Consider the following 17,886-nt stretch of genomic DNA (forward strand, 5'->3'; position numbering starts at 1 on the left):
GAAACACCTTTCCTTTAAAGATAACATTATTCACGACTGAGGCGTACTGTAGCAGGATGGTGAAACAGATAAACAAAGAGCAGATCCAGGTCAGGACTCACTGTAGACCTGCAGGTGGCCTTTGAAGGACGTGCCGCCCCTCGGGTTCTCCGCCTTGCACTCGTACATCCCGGAGTCCTCCAGCTGGATGTTGGTAATCTCCAGCACGGCCTGCGACTTCCGCAGGCGCGCCTTCTTGGGAATGTTGCCGTTCAGCTTCCTCCACGTGATGGTGGGAACGGGACTGGGGGGTGGTGGAGGGGATGACACTTAGAACGCTCCATATCACAGCTCTGTCTACACAGAAGCAGCCGGAGTGTAAACGAATACATCATACATACAGTATACAGTACAGTGTGTTTAACATACCGTACATTCGCCTATATGACAATCCGGCGTTGCTCTCTAAATAATCGATTGCGTTCATTGCATACAATTTACGATCCCCAAGCGAAAGAGCAACATGAGTATACTCAGTGAGCAATCAAGTAAGAAGTAGCTATAGCTATATCCCGAATTTCCTCAAGGGGATTAATAAAGTATTTATCTATCTATCTATCTATCTATCTATCTATCTATAGGTCATCATGATTTTGTGATTTTGGGCTCTTCAGATGCTGTTGTCAGTTGACGACTTCCAGTTGAAGCAGAGAAGGATGCTTTCGTTTTTTGTGCAAGTGAATTATATATTCAAATCAGGTGACCAGACTCGTGTGTGTGTGTGTGTGTGTGTGTGTGTGTGTGTGTGTGTATGTATGTATATATATATATATATATATATATATATATTATGATCGGTGTTAGAGAGCAGCGTCGTTTATCAGTGTTTGTTGGTGTTATCCCCCCAGGCCCCTCATGACAAATCATCTGCACTTGGAGACACAGCATGTCTCACTGTACTTTATCAGTGCTGCGCTAGTATGACAGCTCGATCTGACAGGCCTCAGGAAGATGGAAATGTGACGCCGTGGAAACCTCCACTGCGCCCATCAATCATCTCAACCTGATCAAAACATTACATCCCATAGCTTTTCTTAAATCTTTACATTCACAAGGGCGTTTATGCCGTCCCGGTCGCCGGGCTGGGATTCAGAGCACGTTCGCGATTAAGCACAGTCTTAACGTCTCAGAAAGCCTTCTGACCAGTATTAGCAAGGGATGTCTTTATGTAATGATGGTGAAACATGACCATGACACTGTAGGGAGTCAGAATCTGGGTGTTAACATTTCCACAGGAGATTAACAAACCGAATGAAAATTATACAATTATATTTTACGGATACAACATTAATCTTGCTTCATTCTACAGAATAACTTAAGGCATATGTCTCTGTGTCTGTGTGGAACACTAACTGAAGAGATCTGGGGATATTTAAGTCTATTATTCTTCAGAACTTGAGAAGGTCACCAGTAGGCCTACGTCCATGCCTGTATTTTCCTTGCACATTTTTGCACGGACACGGAACATGAGCGCTGACATTGTGATACAGCAACACAATGGATCCCTTCACTGTCGGCTTATTGATTGAAAATGTAAAGAAACTAGAGCACAAATACCAGTTCCAAAAAGCCGATATTCTCAGCCTTTTAGCATCTTTAAGCATCCGCTTCTCCTGCTGAAAATAGAAGCCACAGACTTTCCACACACAGAGAACAGTCTCCTGTCTGGCCCGCAGGGGCCATCACGCATATTGATCGACAGACGAACAAAACCAATTCTGTGTTAATTTTCAGCGATATATAAAGACTGGCATTTCTTAATAGGCCGCATTGATAAATCATTCATTTGTATTTAGAGGGGTAAGTCGCCAGGATCAGGGTCAGACTGAGAGCCATCACTGAGGGAGAACAGGCCTGTTTGCTGAGCCTGCCAAAGCCTCTGCTCATTTGAATGGAGAAAGTAGCATGCGATCGTGTAGCCAATGTCTATATGTTTAGGAAAATTTGTATTATTCTTATGCTGATAATTAATTGTAGATGACTTCTGCTCTGAAGGAGCCACTTAAAAGCATTGTAGACAATTACAAGCTCCATAGAATTCCATAGATTACAGTATAAGCTGTTTAAACTTCAGCCATGAATTATACATAAGCAATAATGATAAACAAAAATGAAGTAGGGATGATACAGGATTATGTTGTGAAATGAATACTGAATTGTGCTATGCAAAACAAATCAGTTCTGCTTTGTTGATGAAGGGAAAGTAGACAAGAGTCTTTCACTAATTATCTTGTCTTGAGCATCTGATGATCTGTATGGAGTTCCTGAATTTAAATTGCAGGCAGGCCAGCTTTAACATCATCAAAGTTAACCATTCTCCCTCAAGAAGACATTTTACATTTTGTTGTTGATTATTCACTGTCCCTAAACAACCTCAACTGAACTGAATCTTCAAACACTGAGAGATCCAACAGACTGTATGAAAATAACAAAAAAATTGCTACATAATTACACCTTTGCATTTCAAGGTGCTTTTTAAAACTAAGAAACCAGCTGGGCTGACTAATTTTAGTAATCATGACAAAGGCAAGTGCCCAGGGCTCGTTAGTTTGCTTCTGCGCAACGTTACTGAAAAATGTTAGTGCATTTTCACCTCCTGGCGGTTCCCTAGTGACGGACAGTTCCATTCATCATCGCCCTAACCTTGGCCCTCCACACACATCAACAGATATTAAAGGCACCCTGCAAACATAGGCATATTACTGGCTCTCTATTATCAGAGGACGTGGCTCCCTGGGGCACAGCCCTCTCTTCACTTCTGTCCCATGAGGACCAACATGCCATCAAGCAGGCTGGCCATGAGGCCCTGCACCACGCTGCAGTCACTCACAGCCCGGCCCAGAGACTATTTCCACATTAGAGCGATAGTGGTTCTTCTGAAGATCAAAATAATAAGCATTAGGGTTTCTTTTCGGTTTACTGTATATACCTTTTTTATTTTTATTATTATTATTTTTTTTAAAGAAAATGTCTACAGTAGCGTACTTACTTCCCCAGGGCAAAGCACTCCAGACGCACGGTCACTCCTTTGGCTGCCAGAACAGATGGAGAGAAATGTACCTCGATTTTTGGCTCATACTCCCCCATCACACCTGTAAAACAGAAGGCAAAGACATAGGAGAGAGATACACAGGAGAGAGACAGATGTATAGAGATATAGGAAAGAGATACATACAGTAGGAGAGATACAGTAGACGGATAGAGAGAAACAGGAGAGAGATAGATGTATAGAGAGATTTATCAGAGGGAAGGTTCTAGAGCAAGAGAGAATAGCTACAACTCCTCATCTACCCACCTGCAATGTCCTCATACATAACTATCAGACCTGGGTTGAAATACTATTTGAAATCATTTAAATTCCCTGTCTGTGCTTGATTGCTCTTGTCTGGCACAACCTGACACTCCAGACAGACTCAAGCAAACGCTGACGTAATTATACGGATTTCAGTACTTCAGCCCAGGTCTGATAACTATGTGTACCACCCCGCGGGTGTGAGCCGAAGATACAGCAACACAGAAAACAAAATGTGTCGTGTTGTGTCTACTGATCCGGAGCATCAGGGGTTCCCGGTGTTAAGAGGGACTGCTCTGGGCTCCGAACGTGCACCACACAGTAAATCACACAGTTCACGGGTCTGGGACTACGCATTACTCACCCCGTCTGCTGCTTACGCCAAGTAATCCACCTCAGTGTCTTCCAATCGCTCCGCTCATTAATTATGTGTCGTAGGGAGCAAAAGCGTGTCCCAGATTAACAGAATGTTCTCTTCTGGAATAATGTTTTTTGGGGAAAATAAGTCCAGGGGACGCAGTGGAGGGAATAGTTTGAAGCATACTATTTTCTTTCTTTTGTGGCCACAGTGCTACGTTGGTAAAGTTGCATGTGTATGGAGACACAACAGCAGGGATATTAGTGATTACAGAGAAAGATCCCGTCTGGATTTTATTTGTGTTATTTGGCATACAGCTCAGGCAGTAGTGACCTACAGCTAGTCAGAGAGATGAGTTCTGAGAGTCACAGTAGTGTACTGCAGCTGGTCAGAGAGATGAGTAGGGCTATGCAATAAAATCAATACAGCAATACATGGCAATTTTGTTTTTCTGTGATACTGTATCGATTTTCCGCGGTACAGTATCGATACATAATTTAGTTTTTTTTCCACAAGGAAAATATACAGAACAAGACAGGGAATAGATATTGATATGTCACAGGAACTCTGCAGCTGAAATTAGCTCTTTTTAATGTCTTGTTAATGTTTTTAATGCCTAACAAATCCTTTTTGGTTAATGATCTAATAACTGGAAAGAATTTGCATTGCATGTTTTTAGTCGTGACCTGACTTAACTCTACTGATATAGCAACACTGATAGAGGCTTGTCCTCTAAACTATCATTTCAATGAGTCAGTTAGACCGAACAAGAAAGGAGGAGGGATTGCAGCCATTTTCTCAGTTTGTTTGTAATGACACTGACCTGGTGAATTTACATTGTTTGAATATCTTGCTCTTGAGCTCAAAGCAGAATTCTCAGTGCTGATCATTACATTATATCAGCCACCAAGATGTTCATCAGTATTTCTACAGGAATTCTCAGAGCTGATTTAAATTGGTGTCACTAGATATGATCGATTCATCTTTGTGGTGACCTGAACATTCATATTAATAAGAAGAATGACTCCAAAGCAATGGAGCTTTTGAATCTACTGGACAGCTTTGAACTTACCCAACATGTAGATTAAATCACTCATCAGCATGGTAACACTCTGGACCTAGTAATAACAACAGGACTAAACATTGATAATGCCATCTTTAACCAACTGTCTTCGTACCTCTATCAGAACAACCTCCTAGATCCCCACCAGTCCGGGTTCAAGGCTGCCCACTCGACAGAGTCCACCCTCCTTGCAGTGACACTCCAGTCACTCCATGCCGCGAGAGCGAACTCTCTCTCCTCTGTCCTGATACTCCTAGACCTGTCAGCAGCATTTGATACGGTAGACCACCAGATCCTCCTCTCCACCCTCGAGGAGAAAGGCGTCGCTGGCTCTGCACACTCCCTGTTTGCATCCTACCTTACGGGCCGCTCCTACCAAGTGACATGGAGAGGGTCGATGACGGAACCGCGTAGTCTGACTACGGGGGTTCCACAAGGGTCTGTCCTGGGTCCTCTCCTGTTTTCCCTCTACACTACATCTCTGGGCTCTGTCATTCGCTCGCATGGCTTCTCCTATCACTGCTATGCCGATGACACCCAACTGGTCCTGTCATTTCCGCCTTCTGATACACAAGTGGAGACACGCATAGCTGGGTGCTTGGCTGACATCTCGGAGTGGATGACGACACATCACCTCAAGCTCAATCTGGACAAGACTGATCCTCCCGGGGAAGGGCTGCCCGCACTGGGACCTGGCCATCACCATTGAAGACACAGTGGTGACCCCGACTCGGACTGCGAGGAATCTGGGTGTGACCCTGGATGACCAACTGTCGTTTTCCGCACATGTCACATCTGTCACACGCTCCTGCAGATTCATGCTCTACAACATCAGGAGGATTTGCCCTTTCCTCACTGATGAAACGGCGCAGGTACTCATCCAGGCCCTGGTCATCTCCCGCCTGGACTACTGCAACTCCCTCCTCGCTGGGGCTGCAGCGTCAGCCATTAAACCTCTGGAACTTGTCCAGAAAGCTGCTGCTCGCCTGGTGTACAACCACCCCAAGTTCTCCCACACAACCTCCCTTCTCCGTTTCCTACACTGGCTCCCTGTAGCAGCTCACATCCAGTTTAAAACTCTGGCGCTAGCCTACAGGGCAATGAAAGGAACAGCCCCCTCCTACCTCCAGGCCATGGTCAAACCCTACACCCCCTCCCGACCGCTATGCTCTGCTACCTCGGGGCGACTGGTTGCCCCGTCACTCCGAGGCCCCTACGGTCGATCGACACGGTCACGGCTCTTCTCTGTCCTGGCCCCGCAGTGGTGGAATGAACTGCCCACTGATGTCAGGACAGCAGAGTCGCTGCCCATCTTTTGTCGCAGGCTCAAAACTCATCTCTTCAAGAAGTACTACAACAATCCTCCCTCCTAAGCACTTATTGTATGGCATTGTATTGTATTGCACTGTACTTTAGATTGCTATTATTGCACTTTGCCTTCAGCACTAGATGATGCTCTTAGTCACTTGTTTTAGAAAGAAGATGCACTTGTGAGTTCTGGCAAGTAGTAGTACAGTACATTGGCTTTTCCTACGTTAAATGCAATTATTGTTAGTCGCTTTGGATAAAAGCGTCTGCTAAATGACTGTAATGTAATGTAAATGTAATATAATATAATATAATATATAATATAAATGTATATAGGAGTAATGAGGCCTTCCTTTTTTATGGCGAAATGTCAGAATTTGGCAGGGCGCCACGGCAAGGGTGTTTGGTGAAAACTCAATTCGATAACTTTTGATCACAAAGGTCTTAAGATGAAGCTGACCGAATATAAAGTTGATCGGATGAAATCTGTAGGAGGAGTTTGTTAAAGTACGAGGCATGGAAATGGTAAAAACAAGGAAAAAAATGGCACATTAAGAGCAAAATGGCTGACTTCCGGTTGGATGTTGGGTATGATGAACTACATATACCCACCGAATTTCGTTCGCCTACATCAAACTGAAAGGTGGGGCTTGCCTTTTTAAATTTTCCAGGGGGCGCTCTTGAGCCGTTTTGCCACGCCCATTTCCGCCACCCATGAAATATCACATTTTTCACCGGGACTGATGTATCTGCAAAGTTTAATGTGTTTTCATCGATGTTTAGGCTGCCAAAAAGGCATTTGTTTGGGGAGAAGAAGAATAATACTTACAATTTCACTAGGGCCTCGCACCGCCAGTACTCGGAATAATAATCCTTACAATTTCAATAGGGCCTCGCACCACCAGTACTCGGGCCCTAATTACTGCTGCTCTTATCAAGCAACAACAACTGTCCTCTCTGCCTCCAAAGGACATCAAGGTCTTTGAAGGTGATCCGGTTGAATACAGGTCATTTTTATTAGGTCCTTTGAGCATATCATAGATTGTCAAGACTGACAGTGGAAAAGATAGGTTGTGTTATTTAGAGCAGTACACTAGGGGGGAGAGACTAGGGAACTTGTTAGGACCTGCCTGTATATGGGTCCAGAGAGAGGTTATAGGAAAGCTGAAGATCTCCTCCAAGAGCATTATGGCAATGAGTTTAAAATTGCCAATGCATATATAGAAAAGGCCCTCTCCTATCTCTCCCATCAAGCCAGAGGACTCCAAAGCATTACAGGCCTTTGCTTTATACCTCAGGGGATGCTGTATTGCGATGGAAGAAATTGCATACCTGGAGGAGCTTGACTTATCATCCAATCTAAGATCTCTGGTCACCAAGTTGCCATTTAAACTCTGGGAGAGATGGAGAGCTGAAGCCTATAAGCTACAGGAAAGGCAGTACAGCAAGGCAAGATTCAGTGATCTGGGCCACGTTTCCCAGTTAAGATGTACCTTGGTGATCTACGACGCTTCTTAAGGTATACCTTGGCGAAGGGACAGTTTTTCCTATGAGTGTTTCCCAGACTATCCCTTAGTGGGCGTCTGAAGATCCATCATAAGGTACATCGTTAGTGGAGCCGTCCCTTGTCGATGACGTTTTCAAGCGTTCTCGTAATCATTTTGATTTTACCCCAAGCTAATATTTACAAAAAGGAAGCTATGCCTACTAAAGCTCATCTGATAATCTATTTAAGAGTCAAGACGAGAACTTGTGATTGCTCCAATTCATACATTAGTCTACAAAATATAAAATAAAGACCATTTATTGGGACTTAAATGATAATGATGATGGCTGATGATGATGATAGCTAAATGAGTGACTGATTTTGTTCACCCGGTGTTCTGAAAAGTTGGCATATAGCCTATCTCCTCAGGATGACCTACCACCCATTATTTTATGTTCAATTCATGGGTAGCGCATCCTGTCAGGTAGGAAATGTTGATAGGCATTTCGAAATTTCCTACTGTACATGACACAATACGCTACTAATTAAACACAATATTGTTTTAATGCAGCCATGATGTATAGGCCTACATGAAGCACGAGTTGGCTGTGACACACTAAATAGAAGGGGACCTTGATTAATTACCTGTGTCTACCCTACTATGGGTCTAGAAGGCCTCATTGGATTTATCACTTCGCCTAATATCTGTTGGTATCCTATATAGTGGTGCGGTAGCCGACAGACAGACAGAAAAGCCATATGCCATCAAATGTTTCCTTTACATAAGAAAATGTTGCTACTTTACATAAGAAAATTTAGAATTTATATTATGGATAGTCCCTATATTTTATTTGGCTCAATACAATTTCAAAAGACAACATTCCTGTGATGTGTTATGTAGGCCGGCAGGTAGGGTAGATAGATGTGCACTATATTGCAACTCTCCTTTTATTGTACACTAATGATGTAATTCATGCAGGTAGGGTACCTGTAGATAGATGTGCGCTATATTGCAATTCTCCTTTCTAAAAGTATAATTTTGCTCTAATCGGGCTAAAACTAATGAAGGGAGAGCATCGCTAAGAGACAGCTTACGATGGGTTCACACCACCCTTAAGAAAGTATCCCTTGGGTAAGGTATACCTTGGCTAAGCAGGCTCTGGGAAACTGCGTCAGCTCCAGGGAGAGCTCATGACGTATCTTACGATGAACGTAGTGCTACGATGGCTCTGGGAAACGCGGTCCTGGTAAAGTTCATTGAAACACAAGTAAAGATCATAACAAACCCTGTATTTGGCAACATTCAGGATCAAACACTATGGCAAAGAAGCCCATAGCCCACAGGCCAAATTTGACAGGCAGCAGCTTTGCCACCAGTGCAGCGAGTTTACCCCATCCTCAAAATGGCAACTCACAAGCCATCTCATCTCAACTCACAAAAGAGCCATTCTGTCTGTTCTGTTCAGGTGGGCATACGATGGACACGTGTCCGCAACTCAAAAAGGAAAATGCAGAGACAAGATCAGCTTCCTAAAGGAAAAGGGAGTCTGTTTTGGGTGTCTCATACCAGGGCAATTGTGTGCAATCAAACCCACCCAACTGTGCTTCACAAAGGTAAAATGGAAAATGAACAGTACCAGGACCAGCAGAAGACTCAAAGACTTTGATGTGACATCAAAGAGCGGTGTGAAGGTTTCTTTAAATGCAGGTGGGCATATTGAGGCCGGTGAAGAGGAGTGTGTACTATGTATTGTGCCACAGTGTTAAAGTGAAGTCCAGCAAAGGAAACAAGATTGTCCATACATATGCATTCCTTGATCCTGGCAGCTCAGCTACCTTTTGCACAGACCAACTCATGCACTAGTTGAATATCAGAGGAAAGGAAACTAACATCCTTTTCCGCACCATGGGTCAAGAAAAGACAGTCAGCAATCATATAGTCTCAGGTCTGGAGGTGAGTGAGCTACATGGCAAAACATTCACAGCCCTCCCAGTGGCTTACAACCAGAAGACCATGCCTGTCAATAAACAAAACATCCCAAACCTGAATAATCTAGCCAAGTGGCCATACCTCAAAGATGTCAGTCTCCACAACATAGATGCCGAGATTGGCTTGTTGATCGGCTGTAATGGAACCATGGCTTGTTGATCGGCTGTAATGGAACCATCATCAATAGCCAAGGAGAGGGTCCATATGCAGTGAAGACCTTGCTAGGCTGGGTGGTCAATGGACCACTGAGAGGAGGTAAAGGCAAGAGTAGTCACTCAGTCTCTGTCAATAGGATTTCTTTGGTCAATTTTTTTTCTTTTTTCTTTCTTCTTTCTTTGGTTGATTGCCTAGACTCAAACCAACTACTATATCGTGAGCAATTAGGATTTAGACGTGAACACTACTGAAACCGCAAATTGCCTTTTTGTCGAAAATCTGAAGCAATGTATGGACAGGGGGGATGTCGTGGTGGCAGTGTTTCTGGATCTGAAGAAGGCCTTTGACACTGTCAGCCACCACATCCTCCTGTCCAAACTGTCTAAGTTAAATTCTTCTAAACAAGCCCTCAGGTGGTTTACTTCATATTTGTATTCGAGAGAGCAATTTATGAAAATTGATTCTAAAAAATCAGATACTCGACAAAATAAAATGGGCATTCCCCAGGGCTCAATCCTGGGGCCGTTGCTCTTTAGCATTTATATTAATGACCTGGCTGAAAGTTGCCCAGGAGTATAATGAAATATTTGGGCTGTTTTGGATTCAAATCTAAAATTTGACCAGCATATCAAAAATATATCTAAAACAATAAAATCGAACCTGAATTGCTTAAAGCTGATCAGACACTTTATACCAATCAAAGCAGCACAGTTGTATACAGTATGCATGCCATGATCTTTTCGCATATGTCTTATTGTGTGGAGCCAAGCCTCTCTGACCACAGTCCAGCCTTTGGCATCCCTGTATAACCAAGCCTTAAAAATAATGGCTAAAAAGCCCATGAGATTGCATCACTGTCATGTACTGGAGCAATATAATCTGCTCAGTTTGATAGCTTTTTAGTTTTTTTAACTCTCAAATTGTTTTTTAAATGTCTCAATAATTTGGCACCAGCAGTTCTATGCCTATTTATTAGTAGGCAAAATAGTAAAATAGCAAAATAGATGGCGCGGTTCAATAGGCCTTCACTTTAGATTTCGATTCCTGGGGGCTTGATCACCAGAGGCGTAGCAAATGGGAATTGTAAAGTTGTGTGGCGTAAGACCTCCTTTGGTCAGTCAGCCTTTTCCATTAAGGGAGCTCAATTGTGGAATACATTTCCAACAGAATTTGGAAGTTAATCCAATATAGTAAAGGCTTCAATAGAGGTGTTAAAGACTGGCTGAAGCAAAATCAGAGCTGTACCTATACCTACACCATAAGTTTTACTACATTGTATTTTTGTAATTTGTGATAAATTGGATATAAATTTTGTATTTTATAATTACATTTCAAAGCTTTATTTTTCTTGTAATATATTTACAATACATGGAATATATTTTCATTAAAGCGACAACTCAATAATCAAAAGCTGTAGTAGCCTAGACTATGGATTTCAAAATCAGCTTTTTGGAATAACGACCTTTCGGAGCTTTTTAGGAATAGCGAACCTTCGGAATAAAGACATTTCGGATTAACGACCATTATCAGGTGGTGTGGGTATATCTTCCCTTTCCTTTCTGCGTGGTATTTTAAAGTAGTTTGACAACGACGTTTGCTTAACATGTTTCGACAACAACATTCTAGCTAGCTAGCAGCTCGGCCAACAGGGCTTAACAGCCAAATGTTACTTTCAACTAGTGAGGACTGACGCAGGCAGCTCACGTTGACAGAGCCTGTAGCAGCACCGATCATATTATGAATGATTATTATTCACATTAAAAATCTAACAAAACGTGTAGTCTTGTTTCTTTTAATTTTATTACAATTTATTGAATACATTTAAACTTATTTTCATGTTGTTTCTACTTCCTTCATTCAAATGTTTGGCTACAGCACTTTTGATTGGGTGGGCCAGCTGTCAATCTGGGCGGCACTGGCCCACGCAGGCCGCCCAGTGGCCTTGCCCCTGGGGTGTACCACCCCAGAAAAGGAAAACTCAGAGTTGCTTTTGACTGTGGAGAATCCTTCAATGGCACCTTACTCAACTCTGAATTGCTTCAAGGTCCTGACCTAACCAATCGTCTCATAGGGGTGCTCACCAGATTCTGCCAGGAGCCAATTGGACTGATATTCAAGCCATGTTTCACTGGGTGAAGGTTTCTGAAGAGGATGTTGATTTTCTGAGATATTTCAAACATCATCTGGACATTTCACTTTTTCCAAGCCAGTGCAAAGCATCTACTATAGCCTACACAGTCAGCCCCAAGGGTGATCTACACAAATAAGGATAAGGATGTTGTAGTCACTGCATTATTATTAGTAGTATTATTATTTGGGGCCAAGCAGCGAAGCTGCGTAGGCACCCTAAGTGATTCTACGTTTTCTTCTTCTTCTTATTATTCTTCCGCAATGGGAGTCTATGGCAGCCCATAGAACCATACGGTAAAAAGTTGTGAAAATTGGCCTACTCATTTGGGACAGTGCCATGACCCTCCTGACCAAGTCTCATGTCCACACCTCGAACCCTCTAGCGCCACCAACGTGTCAAAGTTGGAGGTGCGTTTAGGCATGCAACTTTTGAGCCATCAGCCGGATTTCAAAAACGAGGTACTGTTGGATTCTGTGGCTCATGCCGCGTCCTATGACATCTTTTCCACCATATTGGATTTTCCGCCATTTTGGATTTTGTGAAAAACACTTAAAATCTATCTCCTCCGAGGAACATTCACCAATCTGCATGTCCCTCGATTTACACAATCTAGGGACCAATATCTAATGATCTAATTCGGCAAAAGTCAAAAGTCAGAGATATGGCGAGTCAATGAAGATTGCAGAGGGTGTGGCTTTTCACATAAAGGTGTATAATTTCTGAACGGTTTGACCAAACATCACCATACGTTGTATGCCTATCAACACCCATGGAGGGAGGCTAACTCTCTGTTATTGGCCCGATCAAACAAAATGGGGGCGCTATTAGCTCCATCTCCATAATCTATACATAATTCATGTTTTAAATGGATTTAAAATGTTCCCTCCGCCCTCAGGATCACCTCCAGGGAGAGGGGGATGGAGTTGGTATTTTTAGCTGTATTTTAACATTTTCAGTAAATGATGTACAGTAGAGTATCGCAATGGAACATGACCCATGTATCGTGATATGTATCGTATCATGAGGTCCTTGCCAATACCCAGCCCTAGAGATGAGCTCTGTGTGTCACAGTACTGTAGTTAACTACAGCTGATCAGAGATGAGCTCTGAGTCACAGTGGCGAACTACAGTTGGTCAGACTGAATTGAGGATGTGCTCTGAGCGTCACTTTAAATGAATCCAGCAGCTCTAGCTAGTGTAAAGCCATGGTGCTGTTGGCAGAAGAGTGATTGGTTTTAATTAACGTCAATAACAACAGCAGCAGCAACAACAACAACAACAACAGTTGGCAAGTTCATCCGGCTGAGATATGTTTAAAGATTTACCAACTGCGCCACCGTAGCCAGAGGGGAAATTAGTGTTTCTATCATGTAAAATAATCCCCCACCTCTATTCAACACACAGCCAAGCAAAGTGACACCAAGCAAGCGCCACTTCAGCTGCCATCTCCTCCCCGTGTCATAGCCAGAGGACATGTTTAGTTCATTGATCTACAATTTAAAGATCCATCTATATCCATTTACCCAGAAGACACTGTATGTCAGATGGCATTGAGAAAATTTGCAATAACGAAGGAAAACACTCCCATTCACAGCCTAATTACCGTTATTCGTCTTATTAAATGCGAGATTGTGCTATGAATTTTACATGAGAGCGGCGTCTCTTTGCACAGACATTTAAGATACTACAACAAACATTGCACACTGCAGTAGCAGTAGGGCAAGCTTTGAACATGTCTGCATCAGCACCACCCATGAATTCACATGGAACTGATCAGACAATTTAACTGAGCAGCGGTCACTCAGATAAATGACCATCTGTAAATTACATTTTGGGGAGCCGCACTTTCACATTACACATACCAGCTGTATATCACAGCGTTTTTGTGAAGAGGGAATCCTATTTGTCGCTCCCTTTCTCGTCCTTCTGTCGGGTTAGTGACCTGCAGTTCTATGTTGCTACCACAAGAGGCAGTGGTCCCAGAACATCAAAACAAAAAGACTCCACAGATTTCCCAGGTCAGCGGTGGCTGAGTGGATAGTGCACTGCATATCACCGTGAAGGTTGGGAGTTCAATCCTTGGTGTGGACATACCAAGGTACCATGACATATTTTGTCACTGGATGTTATAGAAGTTATGTAACGAGCGTGGGTCATATTTGTTAATTATAGACCCTTTTACAGCCTAGTCAGCACAAGTATGCGCGCGCATTCTTGAAACAGTAGCAGAGGAAGACAGACGAAATCGCCATTATTAAGCGTACGAACTGGACTGAGGGCATCATCAGAAATGCGGTGCCCATTTTATATCAGGTAAGTTATTTTGACTACCTGGTTTCATTGGAATGTCTGGTTGAAATGTAGCCCTTCTCAGTCCCATTGTCGCATTCCGCAAAAGTGTCTATTATAACAAATGCTGGGTTGAAGCTTAAAAGCACCGCCACCACCACAGAAGAAGAATACCTCGGAAAAATAATTTCACTCGGACAGAACGCGTCTAAATAAGTTATTTAATGGTAGCGCCGAGGCTTCAAAACCCAGCATTTGTTAAAATAGACCCTTTTGCTTAGGTAAGTGAAGTAAATTTCATGTTTATCTGACACTTGTAAATATGAGCGCCTCTCCTAACTAGGCCGACACCGATTTATTTTGACGGCAAAGTGAATTGACCAGCAAAGGACTGTCTGGCATGAGCGAGTGGAATGCGACAACGGGACTTGAGCCATTGCAACAAAATAGCTAACATTACAGGAATCATCAGTGTAACTGCTTTAGCCACTGACCGCTACCATGGAAGCTGCTGCTAGTTGTTGTGAGCCCATGGGCTATCCCACTCTCATTGTGCTGGATTAGCACTGGAAGCATTGGACAGCATTGGACTGATGTGTCCAGGTGACAACACCCATCTTTATTTATCAGACATTACCGTCCTACCAGTCCCGCACAGAAACAAGCCAGCCAACACACATTAGCAAGCTGGACCTGGCCTGGTTTTACGAGATGAGGTCATGGAGGAAAAGAAGACTGCTGGCAGGCCACTGTTCACAAACAATACATTATGATTTTTGCTTCAAAGAACTTTTCAATTTCAATCTCATTCCGCACAATTATGGCTCCACAGCGGTCCTTCCCATATAATGAATGTGCAATATCCTATTGGTTTATGCCACAGTATATCCAATATCACATTAGTCCCTGCAGTAGTTGGAATTGATAGAAATAGGCTGTCTAGGCTTTCTGCGCTAAAACACAACCTGACCTGCATTTGTAGTATGGAGGATTTAATTTGTTTAATACATCATTACTGTAGTTTTAAAAAACAAAACAAAAAAACATCAAAATATCAAACATGTATGTTTTGTTTTAGTTTCTTTTCTAGCCCAAACCAATTGCATGATATGCCGTTTAGCCTGGATGAAAACCCCCTCAATGGTGTTCACATCCTGCTCCAATTGTTTGAAGGAAACAAGGGCATTTTAAATTTAAAAGACATTTTAAATAATGACTTTTCTGGGGATGACTAACTCACAGCCCTTATGTTGATTCTCAACAAATGCTGTTGCACATATCTACTGTTCCCCAGCTAGGGAAGTCATTGCAATTGTTGTCAACAACACCTATTTGTGGGAAACACTGCGAGTCACCGTACTCATCAGATTGCACATTCATTATCTCTGAGTAAGAAATGTTGTTACCATTCAACTGCAGATAAAAATAGCTCAACAGTAAACATTGTGTTTGTCCAGAAATTAATAAAATACCCACAGCACTTCCATTATATCCTCAGGCAGCATAATTTTTAGTCTGATGTAGGAAATATACCTCTCTAGGCACAGTGGAAGTACCTGGAAACATAATAGGGATTCACATGTCAGTTTGTGGAAAGAAAATGTCTTATGACACCAGTGATGCTCTGGCTCCCAGGGGTGATGAGAAGGAGAGTCTAACCTTGGCTTCTCCATGCAGCCTTCCTATGTGGGACCATCATTATCGGACCTCCAGCCTTGGCAGGCTGGTGGGTGTGTAGGCTGTGTGTCTGTTACAATAGCATGCCACACTGGCAGGCTGGTGGGTGTGTAGGCTGTGGGTGTATTGGCACGCCATGTTTGGCTACTGGTGGGAGCTGAAAAAATGCAAAATAAAATGTTACTTTGTAGCTGGCAAGCTATATAAACGACCACATTCTACAAGAAACCCTGTTACGTTACTGTACTGTATTTTGTTCACATAAAGAGTGGTTCCTCCTAGATCCTATAGGACGTCTCTTGTACAGTAGGTGTTCGTGTGGATTGCGTTGGAGTGAAGATCCATGATGCACCGCAGGCTATGGCAGAACCCAGATGCACAGAGGCATCTTTGATTAAGAGAGTGGGAGCCGGAGAGGCACAAGGGTGAATCAAATGAAGATCCAGCTTGAGCCAGCCTATTTTCTAATTATCCTTCACTTTCAGAGGGACCCAGATTGCGGCTGCTGATTGGCCAAACCCTGGCAACGGCGTGGCACCCGGCTTGAGCGCCGGGGCTCTGCTGTGAGGTGTGTGCCTCTCTCTCTCTCTCTCTCTCCCCCTGTAATGGTTTTATGAGTGAGTGGAGAGTGGAGTCTAGAACAAAGTAAGAGAACAACAAAATGGCCACATGGTAAGAGAATAACTAGGTAACCACATGGTAAGAGAACAGCTAGGTAACCACATGGTAAGAGAACAGCTACTGTAGGTAACCATATGGTAAGAGAACAGCTAGGTGAACACATGGTAAGAGAACAGCTAGGTAACCACATGGTAAGATAACAACAGCTCAGCTGTCCTGGGCCAATTGCTATTTGCGGTGAAATAAACAACAAAGATGCTGAAATAAACATCAAAAACTGCAGGAGCACCTTGTGCCACCATGTTGCACATCTCTCCTCCTGAAAGGATTTCTTGGTGGCTCGATGCTCAGGGAACCCTTCTGCATCATCAGCAGGTATTTCAGGGTGACAAGCGTTTCGGCCCTTAGCCTGAACGCCTCACATGAGTGGGGCAGCAAAGACTTTATCAGCCTTCACCTGCAGAAGGGTTCCAACTGCCAGCTCAATAATACTGTCAAATACAGAGATTAGGGTCAGCTTCATGTATCTCCCCCAGTGCAATAAAACGGAAACAGTGTCACAAGTGCCAAATGTGAGGCAAAACAAATGCAAATGGGGGGGAAAGGAGAAGTCATTTTGGGGAGGTACTGTAACTGTAAACACGTGATACAACATCCAGCGCAGCCCGGTCTCTACAGGCATGGAAGTCCTTTTTAAACTGGGAGGCCGTCTCATTGGCCCTCTAAAAACCTTGACAATGACAAGCACCTGCTCCGGGTGATGGATGCTCCTCTATGTAGCCAGAGTTAAAAGCCTGTACAGGCGAAAGCTGCATGTGAATCCAGCAGCTCTCCCGCACGAGCCCCAAGAGGCCGGTAGAAAGGACTGAAACCCCATCCAGATTGAGGACCATTGATTCAGTTAATTTCATGCTGGGAAATGATTTCCCTAATGGCCAGTTTCACAAAGCACATTGTCATTGCAGAGAGCACTCCGTGGCAATGATAAAACACTCTTCAGTATCGGTTTAGACTACGTTTAGAACTCATGACACTTTCCCAAGAAGGCTTGCAATGTAAGGATAATGATCCAATCTTAATCTGAGATCGGTTTGTACTCATTCAAGGTACAGTAGTTATTTGTGTATTTTGCGTTGGAGGTAAGAGTTCCAAATAGCACATTCACACAAGGTCAAGATTACATTTAAACTTCATGAAAATATGTGAGGCAATCCCTTAAGTTTTGATCCAACCAAGGAATTCACCTAAAACTGGTCCTGTCACCAGGGTGTAGGTGTGTTGTGTTGAGAGGGTGAGGGGTGTAGGTGTGTTGTGTTGAGAGGGGTGCAGATGTGTGTTGTGTTGAGAGGGTGAGGGGTGAAGGTGTGTTGTGTTGAACGGGTGAGGGGTGTCGGTGTGTTGTGTTGAGAGGGGTGCAGATGTGTGTTGTGTTGAGAGGGTGAGGAGTAGGTGTGTTATGTTGAGAGGGTGAGGGGT

At 43.4% G+C, this 17,886-nt stretch overlaps 1 protein-coding gene across 1 annotated transcript in view; it reads right to left on the reverse strand.

Annotated features, from left to right (window-relative positions):
* Nucleotides 1-17,886, reverse strand: part of cntn5 (contactin 5) — a gene marked incomplete at its 3' end in the record, with an annotated part of 117,996 nt that overhangs the window by 42,694 nt on the left and 57,416 nt on the right. Inside the window, exons 7-8 of the mRNA XM_084437795.1 lie at nt 3,029-3,131; nt 102-283 (exon numbers count right to left, since the gene is read on the reverse strand). Coding sequence (XP_084293921.1) covers nt 102-283; nt 3,029-3,131 — 285 coding nt within the window. The remainder of the gene's footprint in view (nt 1-101; nt 284-3,028; nt 3,132-17,886) is intronic.

This window comes from Borostomias antarcticus, assembly GCF_949987555.1.
Source record: "Borostomias antarcticus genome assembly, chromosome: 1".
In the NCBI taxonomy this organism is placed as follows: Eukaryota; Metazoa; Chordata; class Actinopteri; order Stomiiformes; family Stomiidae; genus Borostomias; species Borostomias antarcticus.